The sequence below is a fragment of the Fusarium falciforme genome, chromosome 4, assembly GCF_026873545.1.
Source record: "Fusarium falciforme chromosome 4, complete sequence".
Taxonomy (NCBI): domain Eukaryota; kingdom Fungi; phylum Ascomycota; class Sordariomycetes; order Hypocreales; family Nectriaceae; genus Fusarium; species Fusarium falciforme.
The window spans coordinates 3373789-3395858 of record NC_070547.1 but is presented as its reverse complement, the minus strand read 5'-3'; the positions used below and the strand labels follow the sequence as shown (position 1 = coordinate 3395858).

At 54.1% G+C, this 22070-nt stretch overlaps 3 protein-coding genes across 3 annotated transcripts; all 3 read left to right on the top strand.

The window, feature by feature from the left end:
• Window positions 1-940: 940 nt before the first annotated feature.
• Window positions 941-5068, top strand: NCS54_00576400 (Hypothetical protein; the record flags this gene model as incomplete). Its single annotated transcript, XM_053151251.1, has 3 exons — window positions 941-2738; window positions 2787-3350; window positions 3405-5068. The coding sequence occupies 3 exons, from the start codon at window positions 941-943 to the stop codon at window positions 5066-5068; spliced, it is 4026 nt and encodes a 1341-aa protein (XP_053007226.1).
• A 3563-nt stretch (window positions 5069-8631) lies between these two features.
• NCS54_00576300 (Hypothetical protein) lies at window positions 8632-9796 on the top strand (the record flags this gene model as incomplete). Its single annotated transcript, XM_053151250.1, has 2 exons — window positions 8632-9147; window positions 9203-9796. The coding sequence occupies 2 exons, from the start codon at window positions 8632-8634 to the stop codon at window positions 9794-9796; spliced, it is 1110 nt and encodes a 369-aa protein (XP_053007225.1).
• Window positions 9797-16401: 6605 nt separating this feature from the next.
• On the top strand, window positions 16402-17811 carry NCS54_00576200 (Sexual development regulator velC; the record flags this gene model as incomplete). The annotated part of the gene is made up of 1 exon (XM_053151249.1): window positions 16402-17811. One exon carries the CDS (start codon window positions 16402-16404, stop codon window positions 17809-17811), a length of 1410 nt encoding a protein of 469 aa, XP_053007224.1.
• Window positions 17812-22070: the final 4259 nt, after the last annotated feature.

Genomic DNA, 22070 nt, shown 5'->3' with positions numbered 1-22070 from the left:
AGGATGGGTAGAATACGCTGCTGGCTGACGAGGTTGATTGTGAATTGGTCCTTGATTTGCCTGATGCCTTGCCTCGGACATCTCGCACTTAGACGAACAGACCAATGAGCGGCAGGGGGTGTCGGGGATCACCCCAGGTCTTTTAATCTTGGCGATGCAGCACATATGCTGTCGTGAGCAGTTGCGAAGCAACAGAGACACATGGCAGAAGAGGAAAAAGATGTCGAGTATCGGAGATGGGTAAACATTGATTGAGAAACTCGCGACAAGCTACCTTTATACTCTTGAGAAACAATCAGCTTCAACGCCAAGCTACATTCCTCCATCAGTATCAGCCCAGTGTGCCCCCGAGATCTCCCCGCATCTGCAATCCAAGGCTTTCTTTCCCAAAGCTCAGAGACCCTCCGATGCCCCTGCAACTCATCAGAGCAATCGAATTCAAAGCGTGTTGCACTGTGCCGGCCGAGAACTTGGCGAGGCGCTGGGGGGCGTGGCTCCAGAACCGGCCCGCAACGACGGCGACGCTAAACAAGGTAGGTGCGTCCGGGACCCTTTTTGTATCCCGCCCGAGTCCTCGCTGCTTCACTTGATCTTGTTATTACCTGCTGGTCGCAATCTTCCTCATTGCTAGTGTTTGGATTTATATATCACCCCACGCTTGTCCGACCTCTGCTGCTTCGAGACTTCATCGCACCGCGCTCATCTTGGAGTATCGTTATCGTGCCTCATCTCTTGGGTAATGACGCCTCGCCCTCGGTAGCTTCCTTGTTCTCGACCAATTATACACATGCCGCGCTGATCTCGACGACCACGATCTCATATTTTCGGGCTTTGCCTGCGCAACTTTCCTCGAGGGCGCTGCCCGTCCCTCTACAGCTCTCACATTCATCTCCATTCGCGGCCTCTCATTTGACGCGACACCTCGATCCTCTCCCTCACAATGGCCGCTGAATTATCCGAAAAGACGGCCGCTGGCACCGCCTCACGGCCCTCATCCTCGAGTCGCGGGGGATCAACCGACATAGAGACTGCTCGTCCTGGCCATGGACCATCGTCCGACCCTGAGAAGCTTGACCTGAAGAAGGCAGACTCCAAGGTTGTCCAGGCGCCCAAGGCCGACAACCTTGAAGACCACTTCAGGAATCTGCCTCCTGACGAAGCGGAGATCTTGCGCCGCCAAGTCGTAAGTCCCGAGGTCAAGCAGGGTGTCGGCGTGCTGTACCGCTACTCCTCCCGCAACGACATCATCATCATCGTTGTGTCGGCCATTTGCGCCATTGCAGGTGGTGCTGCCCTCCCTCTCATGACTGTTGTCTTTGGTAGCCTCCAGGGTGTTTTCCAGGACTTCTTTGTGAACCACAAGCTGGACTACGATGCATTTACCGACAAGTTGGTCCACTTTGTGTTGTACTTTGTATACCTTGGAATCGCCGAGTTTGTCGTCGTCTGGGTCAGCACTGTGGGATTCATCTACACCGGAGAGCACATCTCAGCCAAGATTCGTGAGCACTACCTTGAAAGCTGCATGCGACAAAACATTGGCTTCTTCGACAAGCTCGGCGCCGGCGAGGTCACGACTCGTATCACCTCTGATACCAACCTCATCCAGGATGGCATTTCTGAAAAGGTTGCCCTCACTCTTTCTGCGCTCGCTACCTTTATCTCGGCTTTCGTCATTGGTTTCGTCAAATATTGGAAGTTGACATTAATCCTTCTTTCCACTGTTGTCGCCCTGCTGCTCAACATGGGCGGCGGTTCCACCTTCATCATGAAGTATAACAAGCAGAGTCTGGAAGCTTATGCCCAGGGAGGTAGCCTTGCCGACGAGGTCATCAGCTCCATCCGAAACGCTGTCGCTTTTGGTACCCAAGAGCGTCTTGCGCGCCAATATGACGACCATCTCAAGAAGGCCGAGTTCTTTGGTTTCCGTGTCAAGAGTGCCATCGCTTGCATGATTGCTGGCATGATGATGGTGCTTTACCTCAACTATGGACTTGCTTTCTGGCAGGGAAGCAAGTTTCTCATTGACGGCGAGACCTCGCTCTCCAACATCTTGACTATTCTCATGGCTGTCATGATCGGTGCTTTCAACCTCGGAAACGTTGCGCCCAACCTTCAAGCCTTCACCAACGCTATCGCTGCTGCTGCCAAGATCTTCAACACCATCGACCGTGCGTCGCCCCTTGACCCCTCGAGCGAGGAAGGTGACAAGATTGAGCAGCTCCGGGGCTCTATCAGGCTGTCCAATGTCAAGCACATTTACCCTTCTCGACCCGAAGTGACTGTCATGCACAATGTTAGCCTGGAGATCCCAGCTGGCAAGGTTACTGCTCTGGTCGGTGCCTCCGGCTCTGGCAAGAGTACTATTGTCGGTTTGGTTGAACGATTCTACGATCCCGTTCAGGGCACCGTGTACCTGGATGATCGCGACATTTCCACGCTCAACCTTCGATGGCTTCGCCAGCAGATGGCCCTGGTCAGTCAGGAGCCCACCCTTTTTGGTACAACTATCTTTCACAACATTCGCTATGGTCTGATCGGCACCGCGCACGAGAACTCGAGTGAAGAGAAGCAACGGGAACTTGTTATTGAGGCTGCCAAGAAGGCCAACGCTCATGATTTCGTTTCTGCCCTTCCCGAAGGATATGAGACCAATGTTGGCGAGCGAGGTTTCCTCTTGTCAGGTGGTCAAAAGCAGCGTATCGCCATCGCTCGTGCTGTGGTTTCCGACCCCAAGAGTAAGACTACAATACCCAACCAACTGATATGTGACTAACGCAAAATAGTTCTGCTCCTGGACGAAGCAACATCTGCTCTGGATACCAAGTCTGAGGGTGTAGTTCAGGCAGCTCTGGAGAACGCCGCTGAGGGCCGTACTACTATAACCATCGCTCACCGATTGTCGACCATCAGAGACGCTCACAATATTGTGGTGATGGCGGAAGGCCGAATTGTGGAACAAGGCACCCACAACGATCTTCTGGAGAAGAAGGGTGCTTACTACAATCTTGTGTCTGCCCAGAACATTGCTGCTGTTGATGAGATGACTGCCGAGGAGCAAGCGGCCCTTGATGAAGAGGAAGAGACTCTTATCCGCAAGATGACCTCGGAGAAGGGCGGTATTGTCGCTGATCCTGATGACGATATCGCTGCCAAGTTGAACCGTACCACGACCACCAAGTCAGCATCCAGCGTGGCTCTCCAGGGCCGTAAGCCTGAAGAAGAGCGAAAGTACAGCCTCTGGACGTTGATCAAGCTCATTGCCTCTTTCAACAAGTCCGAATGGCAGCTGATGCTCATCGGTCTCTTCTTTTCTGCCATCTGCGGTGGAGGCAACCCTACCCAAGCCGGTATGTCGAATACTCGAAACTAACAATGCCAACCCTGACTAACACGTGTGATAGTTTTCTTTGCCAAACAGATCGTGGTCTTGTCCGAGCCCCTTACTGACGACAACCGCCACCACATCAAGAAGGAATCGGACTTTTGGAGCGCCATGTACGTGATGCTCGCCTTCGTCCAGCTCTTCGCCTTTATTATCCAAGGCGTCTTGTTTGCCAAGTGTTCTGAGCGTCTTGTTCACCGAGTCCGAGATCGTGCTTTCCGAACTATGCTCCGTCAAGATGTGTCGTTCTTTGACCGTGATGAGAACACTTCTGGTGCCCTCACCTCGTTCCTCTCGACGGAGACGACCCACGTTGCTGGTCTGAGCGGTGTGACGCTGGGAACGCTGCTGATGGTCTCTACGACTCTCATCTCTGCCATCGCCATGTCACTGGCCATTGGATGGAAGCTGTCACTTGTCTGTATTTCGACGATTCCAGTCCTCCTTGGTTGTGGATTCTTCCGTTTCTGGATGCTCGCGCACTTCCAGCGCCGGTCCAAGGCCGCCTACGACTCATCGGCTACGTTTGCTTCTGAAGCTATCTCAGCTATTCGAACTGTGGCCGCCTTGACACGCGAGGAAGACGTCCTGAAGCAGTACCAACACTCGCTCGCGGTGCAGCAGCGAAAGAGCTTGATCTCAGTCATGAAGTCCTCGTTGCTCTATGCCGCATCGCAGTCCCTGATCTTCGCCTGCTTGGCCCTTGGTTTCTGGTACGGCGGCACCTTGATTGGCAAGCTGGAGTACACCATGTTCCAGTTCTTCCTCTGCTTCATGGCTGTCATCTTCGGTGCGCAGTCAGCGGGTACCATCTTTTCGTTTGCCCCTGACATGGGCAAGGCCCATCAGGCTGCTGGTGAGCTCAAGAAGCTATTCGACCGACAACCTGTTGTGGACACCTGGTCGGAAAGCGGAGAGCGTCTTCCCGAAGTCGAGGGCACTCTTGAGTTCCGTGACGTCCATTTCCGTTACCCGACCCGACCAGAGCAGCCTGTCCTGCGTGGTCTCAACCTGACGGTGCGACCAGGACAGTACATTGCCCTTGTGGGTGCTTCTGGATGCGGCAAGAGCACGACTATCGCACTTCTGGAGCGATTTTACGACCCCCTATCTGGTGGAATTTTCATCGATAACCGGGAGATTAGTGGCCTGAACATTAACGACTACCGTTCACACATTGCCCTTGTTAGTCAGGAGCCAACACTCTACCAGGGAACCATCAAGGAGAACATTCTCCTGGGAACGTCTCGAGAGGACGTTCCTGATTCCGACGTCGAGTTCGCGTGTCGCGAAGCCAACATTTACGACTTTATCGTGTCGCTTCCCGAAGGATTCAACACGGTTGTTGGTAGCAAGGGCACATTGCTGTCGGGTGGTCAAAAGCAGCGAATTGCGATTGCCCGAGCTCTGATCCGCGACCCCAAGATCCTGCTTCTCGATGAGGCAACCTCTGCGCTGGATTCCGAGTCTGAGCACGTGGTGCAAGCTGCGCTTGATAAGGCGGCTAAGGGTCGTACCACCATCGCGGTTGCGCACCGTCTCAGCACGATCCAGAAGGCAGACATTATCTACGTGTTTGACCAAGGCCGGATTGTGGAGCAGGGAACGCACTCTGAGCTGATGAAGAAGAATGGGCGTTACGCCGAGTTGGTTAACCTGCAAAGTCTGGAGAAGCAGAAGTAAGGAGGATATTATGTGCATTGTATCGGCGTTGAGGTGTGGCTTTTGTTAGAGGCGGCAAATCTCCCCCAAAAGGAGCTATGATGAGGAACATCTACTCCATACAGTCTATAATGCTTTCTTGGTTGTACCTATTTGAACAGTCGACTCCGCTCGATGTTGAATACACTCAAATCTACGGATACTATAGCTGAAGTCATTCAGTGGATTCCAGCGACGTTGACTCCAAGATGTTGGCGAGGAAAACTGAAATCGCAGCCCAGCTTAATAGGCAATCATTAGATGAGGTTGATTAACCCTTGATAAGCAAACAGTGCTGGATATTCGTTGATGCACAATCTCGAGCGGGTTGCTCAATTGGTGTCGGCATAGCTACCCCTGATAATGTTGCCAGCCAGGGGGGATGAAGAGACAGCCGGGGCGTCGGACCGCCACATGGCCCAGGCGTGCAAGACAAACTGAAGATGGGGTCGAGAAATTACCAAAAGAAGAATTGATCGACAAGATGGGGAACGGAGAAGGAGTCTGGACCATGACGGTCGAGAAACTGGGCATTTTCAGCAGGTTTGGTTTGGCTCCGGCGACCGCGCGTGCGCTACCATCGACTATCTCGAGGCCCGAGCACAATGAATTGTCGAATTCAATCTTCGCCGACGCCGACGGGTGCTGACGGCGGGTAGTGGCTCCAGGCGGCAACGAGGATGGCGGTAGTCGCGGCGGCACGCGTTGGACGGCTCTGCGGCGACTACGGTGGGATGGATACAGATACGCGTTCAAGACATTGGACAGATGTTTTTTTGTGGAATTGGCGCCATAGCCATAGCCATGGGATGGGGACGGGACAAGTCAGGGGCTTTGGTTCATCTGGTGTTTGGATGATGCGTCTACTGCTGGAGTCATTCGTACCTATTATTTGGAGCAGGGTCTGTATGTAGGTACTACGTAGAAGGACACGCGACTCATGGTGGCTGGCCGTTGCATGCCAGGCCGGTCAAGTCAAGATCGAGGATTCAACTCTTGCATCGAGAGTGTAACCGTAACACAGACAGATTGATGAAGCGTTGGATGATGGAAGCCGTTGACTCGATGGACAGACGGACAGTGAAGGGCAGGGCACGTGGGGTTGGAAGCAGGCTTTCTTGGCAGGGGAGGAGGCGCTGTGATTGGTCGACTCGAGGGAAATTGCTGCCAGCGAGGTATGCAAGATACGTAGCAGCAGCGCCAGCAAGCAAGCGTCCGTCTCTTTTCAAGGTTGTCATCAATGGATCACTCCCCTCCACTTTGATCCTTGGCCAGGAACAGGAACCAGGAGTTTAGTGGAGATTTCTGATTTTTATGCGCTGGTCAGTAAGCTAGCTGGCCATCGACGAGCCAGAGCAAGACCAAGACCAAGACGATGACCACCACCACCACCGACCGACAATGACCTGCGTGAACTGAACTAGCGGTTCACTCACCGGAAATAGCCACGGCCATCAGAGACAGAAGCCATCCATCATTAGTCCAGCGGGGACTTACCTGAAGCTGGAGACGACGGGGCAAGGAAACGAAACGAAACAAAACGGTGAGAGAGGGAGCCGAGCCGTCTTCGTGCATGCATGAACCGACCCGGCAGCCATCTTATCCAGACCCAACCTGAGTCTTTTCAATCAAGGAAGCGGCATGAGGTGACAGGCGGAGAGTGATGCGACGCTAGAGGTTGGACGGATGCTATTTTTTGCCCGCAACGCATCGCATTGTCCATGGTGGCTGGCTCCGACATGGGTTCAAGCGAGATTGGACATTGTCCCCTTTTGTGCCACGACTTGGCCCGTTGGGGCTAAAATGCCGCGCGAACCTTGAAGAGGTCGCGTCTCTCTCTTTCTCTGCATGTGGGGGAATTTAATCGTCGTTTACAGATGTGTGTGTCTGTGAGGGTGAGTGTGCGCAACCTGGACGTGTTAATGCAACGCCGCTCGGAAGATTGGTCTACCGGGAATGAGACATGAGGGGATTCTGTTGAAGACGCGTCGTCGTCAGACGTCGACAGGCTTCCTTTCTTTTTTTGGCATGTCTCTCGATGGAGCGTTTTCAGCCTCTTCTGACAATGTCTCTCTCCAGCCTTGCATAAGTTGCTTGATGCTGTACTCACCGTCTCCCTTTCAACAAGTCGGTCAGCGTAACAGTAGCCTCCTTCTTGACAGCTGCCAACACAGATCCAAAATGGGTCACATATACAATCCATCGCCTCTTATGAGCATGGAGTTCATAAAGTTGATGGACAGCCAGCGCACGCACGCACGCATGCACAACGTTACCAATCTGCGCAGTCCATGCCCCAGAGAGGCTAGCTCGACAGTTGGCTGATGCGGATAGAGTGGCCGCCCAGGGGCCCCATTCAATAAACCGTCGCGCTAAGGGGGAGCTACTGCAAGCCTCGGAGGGTCCCTCATCACCCCTGGTGCATTTCCAGAGCTTCATCCATCCATCTCTTGCATTCTCCCTATAAACAATCCCTGTCCCCTGTCCCTGGCCCTGGCTGATGGCTCCGACTCTGGTCATGGCCGGGGTCCGGAATCGTCCTTCTTTGCTACTTTTCTCTCTCTCTTGCTTGTGCCTAGGAAGAGCCGTCGTCCACTCACACGACCCGGTCCAGCCCAACCCTTCCCATGCCCATCTCCCGCCTCATCCACTCATTCTCCGTCTTTTTCATCAAGCGTTGGGCGCCCTCTTTTTTTCCCTTCTTTTCTTTCCCTTTTCTGCCTCCTGCTCGTGCAACCGTTGAGAGCCGCCGCCGATCCCCTCCTTCCCTGACCCGCCGACTTGAACCCTCACCCACCCGCGACGATCACTAACTTTCAAGTCGACAACTCCAACTCCAGCAACTCGGTAGCGAGCCTCTTCTCCCTTCCTTTTTGCTGGACGCACCATCTCTTGGCTTTTTCTACCTTTTTTCTCTCCGAGGCCCCATCGATCATCACCATCTGGCCGCCGATTCCGCGACCCGATCCGACCCAACCCGTTCAAGCCCAGCCTGCTTTGGTTGGTGACTCTACGGCTCCATCTCATCTCCCACCGACCGTTGCCCCTTGGCCAATCCCGTCTCGCAATCACGACCTGCCTCGCTCGTCTTCGGTTGTCCGGTCTGGTCTCTCTCAATAGACTGTACTCGCCTACGCTGCAACGCCTGTCGCATCCCCCGCGACTGCCTCTCATTCATCCATTCTTTCAGCCTCTTGGGAACTATCATCCCATTCACGACCCTTTTGGAGCACCCTGGGCTTCCAAACACGCGCCATGCGACGACACCTCTGAACAACCTCCGACGCAACCAACCAGATAAATACCGTCCATCCGTCGTCTCACTGTTTACTTCGCCTCGTCCATCTGCTCGCCTGTGCTTCACCATTGAATCCCCGCCAACCACGCTCCCTGTCGAGCCAACCGGTTCCATCGTGGTGAAACACGCATCCAATCTCGCTATCTGCGTTGGCAACCACCTTTCCTCCAGTGCGCAATAGCAACAACCATCTCACAACCATCAACCAGTCCTTTCTTGGCGTCAATCGCCTTGTCACTCGTTCACCATGATCTCAACACCTTCATCCGCCTCCAAGGGCCCTTCACAAGCCCAGCCCCGGCTTACATCCTCCCGCTCCCGCGCGCCCCGCCTACGACTTGCTCTGACTTGGCTCCTCGTTCTGGCATGTCTCACTTCGACTGTTCTGGCACAAGGTGAGACATATGCCACCTCCCTTCAACACCGACGACACCACGTTGCTACGATAAACCGATATGAACTGCACCGCCGTGGGGAATCAAGCAAGGATGAGGACGATGATGAGGAGCCCGACAAGATCACCAACCCTGAGGCACCTGCCAAGGATGGAAGCAGCAAAACCAAGCCAAGCTCTACAACCGTCACCATCCAGCGTACAGCTCAAACTGCCGCCTCAACCAACTCACCTCTGCCTCAGGCCTTTGATGGGAACTTGGCCGCGGAGCTCACCACCACCTCGGACAGCAACTGCCCCTCGTTTCTCAATGGCGTCCTCGCCGATCCTTCGTTCGAGGCCTGCTACCCTCTCTCTATGATGCTCCAGGTAGGCTGTCTCACCGTGAACCATGTAACACGGATATACTAACAACATTGAACAGACATCCCGTGGCTTCTTCGACGCCCAGAAGCAGCTCCTCAGCATTGTCCGTGTTCTCGACCAGACCTGCGCCGCCAACGTCACCTACTGCACCGAGTTCTTCGACGCGGCAGCCAAGAACCTGACCTCGGCAGACAACTGCAAGAAAGAGTGGGACAATGGAAACAGCATCGTCAAGCAGTTCCTCTACGGCATGAAGACATACGAGATGATGTACAAGGCAACCTGCCTCCAGACTCCCGATGACGACATGTACTGCTACGCCAATGCCGTCACCAACACCAGCACCGCCTCCAATGCTTACTTTTACTACCTCCCCTACAACCTCACTCTGCCCGGTAGCACCAATCCCTCATGTAGCTGGTGCATTCAAGAAACCATGAACATCTTCCACGCCGCAGCTGAGGACCGGTCTCAGCCCATCGCCCTCACATACGAAACTGCCGCTCGTCAAGTCAACACTTTGTGCGGCATGGACTTTGTCAATGGCACCCTACCCCCTGAAGAGACCAATGCCGCTCATAGCTTTGGTCCCTCTTGGGTAGGCCTGATGGCGACACTTGCTGGTGCTGCTCTGGTAAATGTTCTACTATAGAGCACTTGGACGCAGCCAACTTGCTGCAACCCTCCTTTTTTATACACTTCGACCTTGGACTATTACGCCTTTTAATTAGTTACGACTTTGGATCTTGTACACGATCCAACCCTTTCTTCTTCTGATATGATCGCCATCTCGGCATACACTTACGACTCGATACCCTCTGCTTCTATTTTTATTTTCAACTCAAACTCACATCTGCCGCGAGGCAGCAATCACTACAGACGCAGACAGCATCACTCTGCATTAGTACTTTTAATCATCGGCTCATGAGGATGTCTTTTTTCTTTCCTCCTTGCCACGACTGGCTTGGCCTGGCTTCTTTTTTTATTATTGTTTGGAATTAGACCGGATTTGATCATCAAAAGCGAGCACGGCCCGGAGTTATATATCGACTTTTTGGGTTGGGTTTATCTGGCTTGGGTGGTGATGGGCATGGACAACGAGCAAGGGGCATACTCGATGGACTAGAGGAACGGGGCATGGCGCATGCTGTCTTGGAAAGGAAAGGACCTTGGGATAGACCAAGCAGCTTTGCTCCATTGTTGGAGTCAGGGGCTATATCATAGCCACACATGAACGATGTGGACAAAACACACACACACACACACACACACACAGGGCGGACATGGTCTATATTGTATAGGAGATTCTCAGATGAATCTCGTGTTAGATACATATATGACTATGAATAAAGGATGTTAACATGGACCTTGCTACTCGTTGCTTTGCCTGTGACTGAGGAGCCGCTCTCTCCCCCCAGTCGATTAGAAGTATTGAGAGAACGTTGTGGCCTTAAAAGGCAAATTATAATTCCATCGCGACTTCTTGCCTTCCGTTTAGACTAGCCCCCAGCCGAAGAGGTGAGCCCCTGATGGCTTTGTCCCTATCCTTCTTACTTGCCCATCTCACTTCGTGGGCGAGACTTGGATACCAGGGCATTCTAGGTGATTCGCTTTCATTCATACGTGGTTCCCGATAATATCACGAGTTCAGCATCCTGGCTATGATCGAATGAATAGTCTTATGTCTTCTTGAAGGTGTGTGAATATCTGCAGGGCTGCATCCCCCTTACAAGCTCTTCATCAAGAAAATACAATTTCAATTATACACTTCTCCGAACTCACCAATGTATCAACACCTTCTCCGCGGACTTACATGGTTAGAAAATGGCTACTCAAAGAGGGAACTCTCGGTATTCCCGAAGGCCTTGCTCAGAGTGACGTACTGGTCTGATATGCACCCCCAGGCCATGTTTTCTCTCCTCTCGCCGGGAATGATGTGAAACAAGTTAGCGATTGACAAGAGATACTGAGACAAGTAGGCAGAGAGTTGCGGTCAGACGTCGTCAAAGTATCACATCCGGCCCATGTGTGTCTGTGATAGAGTGACGTCTAGAGCTTGAGCGTTATCACCCCCCTACGAGTTGCCAGGTGCTGACAGGACGGTGTGTGTGGCTGACGACGTAACGAGGCAGCGAGGGTCTGCCATGTTGCCATGAACCTAATCTTGTTCTGGTGACAGAACCTTAACCGCATAGCTGGATGCAACGCCCGTTCATCAGCCAGCACCTACCCCCTCGCCTCTTGGTCTGGAGCAGCTCATATTGTTGAGCTCTTCTCATCTCCGCGGTCAAGGCGGTGGGCAGAGGTACCATATGACTCGGGAAAAAGCCGTCCGGTCCCGATAGGTATGTGTAACACGAGATGCAGATGGCCAAGAAACGTCTGATGGTGGTCTTTGGGCATGGCCATCACCACCTGGCTGGCTGCTCGCCCAGGCCTCATTCCCGCTAGCGTAGTACAGAAACGGAGGGCTTGCCAAGCGGCTGGTTAGTGGTTAGGAGCTCGCGATGAAGCGGCTGTGGAACGTCTGCCGATCTTGGGGTATGACTGCATCAAGACGTTGGCGTTTGAACCGTTCCAAGGACACGGGGTTGGATTTGCCAAAGTCCGAACGAGGCGTTCCATCACTCGATAGCCTCTCTTGGCACTGGGCTAGAGGAATGATGAATCTGCTCTCAGACTGACTGTTCGCTCACGGCTGGCACGGCGTTGTTGGAGGGCTGGGAACATGTGAGATGGAAGGGACTCAAGCCCCTCAACTCCTAGACCCCTCAGCTTCAGGCCGACGCTATGAGGCGGTCAGGGAGCAATTGTGCAGATCAATGCATGTTCACGCTGTTTTCACCGACGAGTTGTTGATTGGCACATCATATCTTGGGATGCAAGCAGTCAGCGCCATGCCAGAGCTAGTCATCCTGAGTGGCCAAGACCCTTGACCCCAAGAGGCTCTGGCAGACGGGAGGCCAACAACCAACAGAGCGAGCGACACACATTCTCAAACCGAGATGCAGGTAGTGCCAGTGGTGCTGAGAGAAAGGAGGGGGGGCAGTCGTTGGCTGACAAGCGAGTCCGTCTGGTTTGGGACAACCACGATCGATTGTCAAGTTAACAAGATTGGCGATCAGTTCGTTATCCATCCTCAATCATCACCAACGTGCCTGTAATACGGTCCCTGCGGAATGGAAGCCAATCATGAGCTCCCACTGACAGACAGGACGTTTGGACCACTCCAAGCCAACCGACCAAGCAGCAATCAGAATTGCACCTGTGCAATTGCATGATTAGGACGTGAGGGTCCAGCTGTGTTCGCGTGTGAGATTCCTTTGCCATGACTGCTGGGGGTTGTTGAAGGGGCGAAGCGGGAACGGACGGGAGGCTCGAGCTATGGGCGGCTTGGCTTCGCGTAATCGAGCAAATAACGTCGTGAAGGTACAGCATCCAAGAAATGGGGGAGACACGGCAACGTTGGGACCAAACTTATCCTAGCTCGGGTGATCACCCACGCTCCGGGTCCTTGGAGCTGAGTTCCTTGAATCAAGGATTCCAGGGATCCAGGGTTGAGCCAACAACGCCGCACGGCCGCATCCTGTAGTCAGGAAGCGTCTCGACCAACACGGCTGAGAGAGAGATGCAATGAGAGTTTGGTTAGGAAGAGATCTTCTCCTCGTGACTTGTGGTGTACCTACCAGCAGCTCCGAACTCTCACGTACGAGGCCCTAGAGTCCCCTCATGGGACTCGTCGAGATTCCAAGGTCCTCATCAGCTCCAGCAATAGATCCATGGCAGAACCGTGTGGCGCTCTCGCGTGGTGGTCATCAGCACTAACAGGCGGCCTGAGCTTCGACGCCAAAGCAAGCTGGAGACGGGATCCAGACTCCGGGGACGAGGAATTGACAGCAACGCTTGACAGAGAACAAAGTGCGGCAGGGACTGCGCAACTATTGGGTGGCGAGGTGGTTGCGCCGATGTTGAGAGGGATGGAGGCGAGCTAACTGGCCGCGCCTGGACTGGAAAGCCTTTTCTTTTCCGGCTGGGCTCCTCCTCATCGTCGAGAATAAGCATCATCGGGCCGCCCCCCGATGCAGCGTCCAATTATCCGTACCGATTGACGAGACGATAATGAGGGCAAGACAGCTCTGGCCATGGCTGAGGACCCAACAAAGCCAGAGAACGCCGTGGCGCTGGGAGCCAACATCAGTTTGGCCAACCATCAAACTAACATTTTGTGACAAGTCTGGACTCGCTGATTTCGACGCCGACGGCGTCCAGTCGTCGTTGCTTTTTGCTACCTTCTCATCCCTTCCCTTGCCCACCAACAAAGGGTTCGTTCAACCGTCCAGTCGAGTCGCAAAGCAGGGCAGCCGTCTCTGCTGCGATCAACGTCTGTGTCTAATCCATCACCAATCAACTGGCTCCGTCCACAAGGCTCTGCTGGGTACACACAGTTGCGGGCTAGACCTGCTCTTAAGGACCCACGGAACCCTGAGGCGCGTGGTGAAGATTCGCCGAGATTGAAACACGGGCGGCGCCATCGCCGGCTGCGGGTAGATCCCAGCCCCGGTATCCAAAGTGTCAACCGGTGTCCCGATTCCCCAAGCCTGACGGGCCCGAGGTTGTCGACTCCTGACGGGAGCCTCAACCGGCGGCCATGGGCGAATGCCGATGAAGCTGTCGTCTCTTTGGAAGAAGAGTTTGGAAAATAGGCCGGTCTTGAGACCTCGGTTAAAACGTCTCCACAGTCCTTCTTCTTCATCTTCTCCAGATGAGCTTCTGCTTCGCTGATATCTCCTCGGATACCACTGTTGGCAAGCATGCGGTCGTTGTCCTTGTGATGCCGTGCCTCTCAGCATGGCCGAACACAGCGATCACCGCCCCAGCTGTCCCCCCTCCTCAAGGCCTCCCCCCGGGGCCTGAGCAATCACCCCTGTACCGTACCGCATGCCCAGGTCAAGTTCATGGGCACCCGGCCGGTGCGAGTGGTATGCTTGGCGTGTATCTATTCATGGCACAGAAGCTAACAGGTTCGGTTCCTCAGGCAAGGCAATGCGAAGCGTTGGGAGCATCGTCAAACAGGCAAGAGATCACCAATTGGGCGAGCTGATGTCTGTAGCTCGGACCAGTTGCTGGAACGGGAAGCCTACCAGGCGTGCGTCGTTGACACTGGCCCGCTTGAGTTTTTGAAGGATCCGTGGCGCCTCGACAATGTTGGCTCACCCTCTGTTTCCCGTCCACTGTCCGATGTCCGAAGCCCCCCCGTTCACTGGTCACAAGCCGGCTCGAGAGCATTGTCGGCAGGTGAGATTTGGTCATCTCAAGTACGTCTGTGAGTGACATACCATGGAATGGACAGCTTGCATGGGGGAAGAGAGGAGAAAGATGGAGAATGAAGGGGGCTTTTTGATATTTACGTCGAGACTCAGGTTGGGTTGCAAGGGCAGATCTCCTGAGACCCTCCATCATGCAGCAATCCGCGCCTAGCTGGGTACCTCCTGCCCTGCTTGCCCAGCCCAACTCCCCGCCTTGCCTGCATTGAAGATTGGGGTGATTTACCGGACCTTGTCGCCTAGGCAGGTACCTACTACGCCTCCAGCACCACACCTCCTGGCCCTCCCTAGGTACCTACCTAGGCAAGCAGGTCACGGTCATGGAGGTAGTAGGTCAGCACAGGAAGGTAGGATGGAATTATTGGAATTGGCGTTTAAGCGATGTCGACCTATCTACCTTCCCTACCTACGACCTTACTCGCCTTGCCTTTGCCTACCTACCTATCTTCCCCAGGTAGGTGGTACCAGGTCAATCAAGCCGGAAGGTAGCTTCAGGCCCAGAGATACCTGCCTCGGTACAGCCTGCTCCCGCTCTTGTTCGTACCTGACACCCGGCAACTGCCATCTCTCGGTTGGCAGCTGTGGAAGTGGAAGGCCCAGTTGACTGTGGCTACCAAGGTAGGTGCAGCCAGTCAGTACCTTAATAATCAATTCTCCGCCACTGCCATCTGCATCAACCATCAAAACGTACTTGGTCATCTCCTTGCTACCTACTTATCACGACGCACTCCAATCTGCACTCTCACCGCGATTTAACCTCTGGTCTCAGCTCTTGATTGCGGTTCTCTCTTGGATATCTATTTGGAATTCTCTGGGGAACTCGATTTTAGCTTCGTATTTGGCTGATCTATTGAGCCTGTCTTTCTCTAGCTCGTTTCAGCTGTGTCCCTTCTTCGACTAGAAACTCTGGCAACGTCGGGTTTGTTGTACCATCAACGACCTCGACGTGTTCTCCACCGCTGGGCCTCAAGTCAATCTACAATACCATTCCGCTTCTCTGGAACATACTCTGGCTTTAGAATATTCTCCTCTTTTTTCTCTCCCGCCTCAGCCGTCCCGGCCCCTCGTCATCGAACCAGTTCGTTCTCGGCCTCGACCTCGACCTGAGAAGTCCTTCCTCTCTACGCCGCATCAGCCACCCTGATCTCAGTCGTGCATTCGAGTCTATCGGGTACTGTCGACGGCGCCGCATTCTACTCTCTCGAGAACCCACGGACTAGGTCATCTCTCACCCGTGAACGGATTCGTTCTCGTTCGTGCCCGTTTCCTTTCGCACGAGGCGCCCCGTTTCCTCGCGTTGCCGTCTCTCCGCCTCAGGCTCGGCAACGAACCAAATCCGGCTCTTTCGTGGGCGTGGATGTGGGTGGGGTGTGGACTTTGGCGACTTCTCTCCCAGTTTTCTCCATCACGACAACCCACGGCATTTCTTGGTCCTCCCTCTCCCATTTCCCTTGGCGCCCTTCAGTGCAGCTCCAGCTTCACCCACGACTTGTCGGCCACCACTGACGGTTTCGTCCGAGCGAGGGCTTTGACCTCAGTCATTTCATTAGTCTCTTCCCACGGATTCGGCCTCGAGAGGCTGCACGCCTTGTCTCCATTGGTTCACTGCCCTGCCATATCCATCGCGCACTCCCCCGTCACCCGCTCGGTGGACCCATCCGCATTCCTTCTACCAGCCAGCTCCCTGGAAGTGGTGGGCGACTGGGCGTCCCTCTTGTCCCCTTTGACTTGGGCGATCCACATACCTCATTGGACGCTGCTCAGCTTTTGTACGGAGTACCTGGGCTGTGTAAGTTTTGCTATCGACTTGACGAAACTGATCCGGGCCGCCACTGACCTGCCCAAGCTGCCTATCTTGACAACTGCCGCTGCTTATCCTTTCTCCCATGCATACTTCTTGATGGCGACCCTCGCCAGTTGAAATTCGACGTCCATGTCCCTCACAGCCGTTGAGACTGCCGCGAAGAGTTCGCGGCGGCCTGATACAATGTCGGAAGCCATGTCGGAAGCCATGTCACGTCCATATGCCACCACGGCCACAAGCTGGTCCGATCCCCATTATGCTCCTCGCGGCCCAGTTCATCAACCACAAATACAACCACACTACGATCACCAGCTGTCTTCTCCAGCGAGCATGTCAACTGGCGTCCCTGGCAGCCGCCGTCCCTCACAGCTGCAGCCCCCACAGCACCCACGACCCGGTCATGGATACCAGTTGACCGACATGTCAACCGCTCCGCAGGTCTCACATCCTCCGCCTCCTCTCAGCGTGCCGTCCCATCATACTTCCAGTGGCACCTTCGATCAGCAAAGGCACTATGAACCCAACGCTGCGCATCCCCCACCTCCTTTTTCTTCCCCTGCCATTGAAAGACCAGACATGTTACAGGGCCGCCACATCTCACAACCTGTTCGGGTGCCCTCAATCTCAGAAAACCAGCAACCGTTTGCATACGCGCAGCGTCCTCCATCAGTCGACATGCGGGCTATTCCGCGCTTCACCGGCCAGCAATTCCTCCCGACGACTGCCCCCATGGTCAGCGGGACAAATCCAAATAGTCCCGCCGCCTCGCCCACTGAATCGAGGCCGGATCCCATGAGAATCTCTGACCTGCTCAGTCCTGGCGCCGGCAGCGGAAGTCGCAGCAGCAGCATCAGCAGCAGTAAACGCCCCGGAGATGTTGATGCCACCTACAAGCTGAGGATCCGCCAGCAACCCGTAGCCGCTCGATCATGTGGCTTCGGCGAGAGGGACAGAAGAGTCGTTGACCCTCCCCCAATCGTTCAGCTCATTATTGAAGGACCCAACCTCACTCCAGAAGAGATCAGCAAGCAGTTACGTTACTGTCACTATGTGATGAGTTGCTCAATATACGACGAGAGTGGTGCCCGAGATGCATCTTTCATGCCCGAGGAGTACCGACAACAACGGCGGCTTATGGGCTCATTAGTTGGTGCCCCATTTGTCGGCAAAGATGAGCACAATGAAGAAGGCTGCTTCTTCTGCTTTCCAGACCTCTCTTGCCGCACCCCCGGCTCGTTCCGCCTCAAGTTCAGCCTCGTAAAGATCGACCCAGCACGAGCAAGAGAACTAAGGCACTTCCCTGTCCTTGTCGAGGCTAAAAGCGACGTCTTTACCGTCTATACTGCAAAGGATTTCCCGGGAATGCAGGCCAGCACGAGGTTGACCAAGCGCTTGAAGGAGCAAGGGTGTATCATCTCAATCAAGAAGGGCAACGACAGGTCAAAGAATGTAAGAGGTCACGACGAATCGAGTGATGGTGAGCCAGATGATGGCGAAACATCCTCTCAGGGCAAGAGACGCCGCCGCTCGGCGCGATAATATATACTCGTTGAACTTTTCTGGCGTTTGGAAGGGTACAGGGCAAGCAGTCCTGGGACATATACGACAAGGGGGGAATAAACTGGCTGTGTGGTCACTGACATTATTTTGCGGGTTTCAAGTATCTTTTCCAGAATGATGATAGCTCTGGCATGCTCGGTATACCCACGACTTTTCTCTGTTTTCATCATGTCTGGTTTGGGGAAACGGCACAGGCATGACCTTGCTATATCGACAAGCAACCGATATGTCTTACTATATATATCAAGAGCGCTATTTTACACATGCGCGCAACTCGAATTCAGCTAATTCACGAGACTCAAAGAGAGCGGTTCATTCTCAAATCGTCCAACGCTTTCTTGCACGCGGGTTTGGGGGAAGTCGGTGGTTGCGTCAGTGCGAAGGGCTCTCTGGGGGATGCATCATGACAACGACCTGCATCTCACCACAGAACCGGTAAAACATGCCTCCCAGAACAAGTGCTATTCTATGGCCTCGCTGGTAGAGACATATCGATCGACGCCGTTCATCACAGGGGAACACCTGCGGGCTGCTTGAGGAGTAGCTTTGTGGATACTTATGCACGTATACGGTCCGAGACCTGGCGTTGCTCTCCTGTCCCAGCCAGGGGAAGCTCTCAGGCTATCAGAATATGGTTGATGGGCTAGATCTGCACCTAGGGCGATCCAGTGGCGAGTCTTGACAGCCGAGTACATAAAATAAGGCGTTGAGGTCACGTCGAGGGACATGATCATGGCCTCTCCCTTGCAGGTCCATGGCTAGATATGGACTCCATGTTTAACCATAATAAGCATGTGCTTGTGCGGAACGCGTGGAAGTATCGAGACACGATCGGTGTCGAGGACTTGCGTTTCCGATTCAAGTCTCCTTCATCGATTTGGAACGAAGTCTTCGATGGAAGTTCACGATGAAGAAAGTCTGTCTAATACCCGGCATCGAGACAAAGAGCGCATTTCAGTTGCAAAACTATAACGGGATGGTCAACATGGTGACAGATACCCCGAGTCTTGCATTGCGAGGAGCGCCTCAACGCCTTAGCTCACCCCATGAGGTATGAATTGATATAGATGCCTGATGACGGGTCATAACCTGGGCAGGGAAATCTATGCCGCTGGTGCGACATATTCACTCCTTATTCTGAGCTCTCAGATCTCTATTCGGGAAGCCGAATCCATGATTCTGGGCTCGCCAATAGCAATCAAATGCAGGCTGTCAAATTGCGATGTCTGCAGAAGTGATCAGCCTCCTTACGCATTGATCGCGATGACATAGGGCCAGCCCGGAGTGGCATGCCTACATGTCTCAGACCTAGAGGCGTCGCCAGTGGGCAGGCCAAGGGTCGCCCTCATTGGTTTGAGATCACACAGGAAAATGTCGATTCGACGGCACGAAGCGGCCAGGCAACCATTGGGACAACACGAATGCGGGAAGGGGGAGAGTCCCGCAGAACGCGAGAGAAGATGGTGCCCTTACCCGTTTCGTGGGCCTTAGCAGGAACTCTCTTCTTCGAAGCGTGCTGCCATAACGCGGCTCGACATGATTTGGCTATGTTCGCATTCCAGTTCCAGTCAACAACGCTGTGATGCCCGGGTCTCCGCGTGTGGTTTAGGATCCATGTTGGGGTGGAACAACAGAGAGTAGCCAGCCAGCTCACCCCTGTCGACGGCTTTGGGCTAACATTGTCGTTGAGGACAATGGATGTGCGACCGATGAGACTAATTATCTCACTATGGTGAGCGATCCCGTGCTAGTGGCTTGGGGAGCATGATGGGAACGACTCAATATGACAGATCATGACGACTAAATCGGACCAAGGGGGTGTTGATGCGCCAATGCTCAATTGGAAGTAGGGTGCGATGACGAAGACGAGAACACAAGGAGCATGTGAGCACAAGACGACGTAATGTCTCATCGAAAAGTTCAACGTCTTTTCCCGTGAGCAAGAGCATGAGGGCAGAATACTGTATCCAGGTGGCCGGCATCCTTGCACACCACCCTACAGTGATCGTCGCTTTTAGCATCACATCACGGCGGCTTCGCCTTATGGCAACGAGAGCTATGACCATATGCGTACAGTCGGTTTCCCGATGCATGCAAAACGGGTCGTCCCAGGGCCACCCCGCACGGGTGCAACCACGCGACGAACCGGGTTTTGCGCGGACCGCTGCCATCGATTTACTAGTCAAGTTTGACTGTTGTCAACGAAAGTTAAAGCACTACTGACGTCGACGGGAGGTTAGCTCCGATGCCCATGTTATTGTGTGTTTCAAACCGCCGTCGACCTACCTACCTACTTGGACCCTCTTTGTCAAGAGTTGAAAATGAACGGATACTTGGAAACAAGCCCGGCTTCCCCATGGCTGAGAGAACAGACAAGATGGATGGAGCTAAGTGAGAATCCTCCAACCAGAGCTCAGATCGAGATAGCGCGAGTTGCTCGCTGTCTCGCATGGTTGAGACATTGAGCAACGGGTACCTGCCCGTGCCTTGTCGACATTGCAATCCGGGTGGAGGGGTCTTGATGTCTCAACGAATGGGCCATGGCCGCGATGACTGCATATGCACATGCATTCTGCATTCTGCCTTCTGCATCCTGCAGTGTGAGTTGATGATGGTTGGCGTCGTGGGTTCAGGCGGATCAACAAGGTGGGATTGCACCGAGCTGAGCATCGAGGCGCTGACAGCTGACACCCTGTACAGCAGCTGAGAACAGCTGGGCATCATTCGAAGCTATACGAAGCCTTACGGAAATAAAGTGTCACGGTGACGAGGCTACCGCCCTTTGGCCAAGAGCTTGTTGCGGGCATCTACGGCACGGACGCCATCAGTTCTGCAACATTCTGTGTAACCAACCTGCCTCCAATTTCAGCAACTCGGACCATCCCTGCTCATCAATGTCTTGGCAAGGTCCCCTTGCTCCAAGTTCTTCCTCCGGACGGATATTATTGCCCATGCACCTACCCAGATGAGCGGGCAGCTAATCTCATTGATCTCCGAGATCTGCAGCTTGTCCCCGCAGCCAGCGACGAGCCCTGTCCTGTTGAGTGGGCGGCAACTTGTACGAAAATTCGCCATGAAAAGAAGAAAAACCCTTGGCCATTCCTAACTCGATTGGATTTGGTGCGATGCCTTAACGGCATGTTCTTGGTGGCCCTCACCGGCCGATTCCGGAGGAGACGGGGGAAGAGAGAAGGAGAGAAAGAAGGGCCGTGGAATTATCACAGAGAGATGCCCAAACACTTGGCCCCAAAACATTCCAGGCTGGCAGAGCAGTAAATGTTCTAGCGGCACACGAGGGTCACGGCAGACACGGACGGGTACGGGCGCGGCCACGACCATGGCTATGGGCACGTGTAAACCACAAGTTGACAGCGTGTTTTTCGAGCCGTCGATCATGCCAAGGTCTGGAGAAAGGTGTGAGACCTGTCTCTCACCCTCTGAACACGGCGGCAATTTTGGCGTTGCGCCTCCATCTGCGCCCGCGTTGCGCCCCCGCGCCAGCAATACCCATCCCCAGGAGGCTCTATCCCTTTTGGTGCTCCTCATCGACCCTTAGCCCCTACATGGGGCTCCTCACCGGTGAGTCCAACCCCCCTGACGGCAGCGGCTTTAGCTGTCTTGTGTGATGTTGGTGGGACTAAAGAAGGTTGGTGCTCTTGACAGTAATAGCCTAGCCCCTTTGAAGGGTATTCCGAAACCAGCAACTGTCACCTCTCTCTCACTTCCTGCCTCTGTCCCTGTCTTTCGCAGGTTCCATTCATCTTCACTTGAAGGGGGTGTCGGAATGGACAGCGCCACTTGGCATGTGACAAGTCGGATTGGAGAATGGCAAAGGGCACTGCGGCTATTGAAGCCACTCCCCGGCTTGTGACATGAAAATGTCCAAGTATTTCCCAATTCGCCAGTTACGGCAAGATGAGACTACGGATCAGAGGGCAAAGGGCAAAGCTAGTTGATCTTGTTACCAGATGGAGGAATCAGCGTCTCTCTTGGTTGCCTCCGGGCTTGGCTCTCGGCCGAACACAGCGATATCGATCAAAGGCCGCGCCCCGTATTCGCACCAACAGCAATGCTTTTAGCAAGAGGATAGGCCGGTCCAATTTTGCCTAGACACGCATCCACTACCGGTGACGAAGGAGATGATGACACTCGACATCCCGCGGATGGTGAATCTAGAAAAAGAGAGGCCGAGATGAGGGTAGGCCATCGGCTTTCCGGGAAGAGTACCCGCTGGTTGC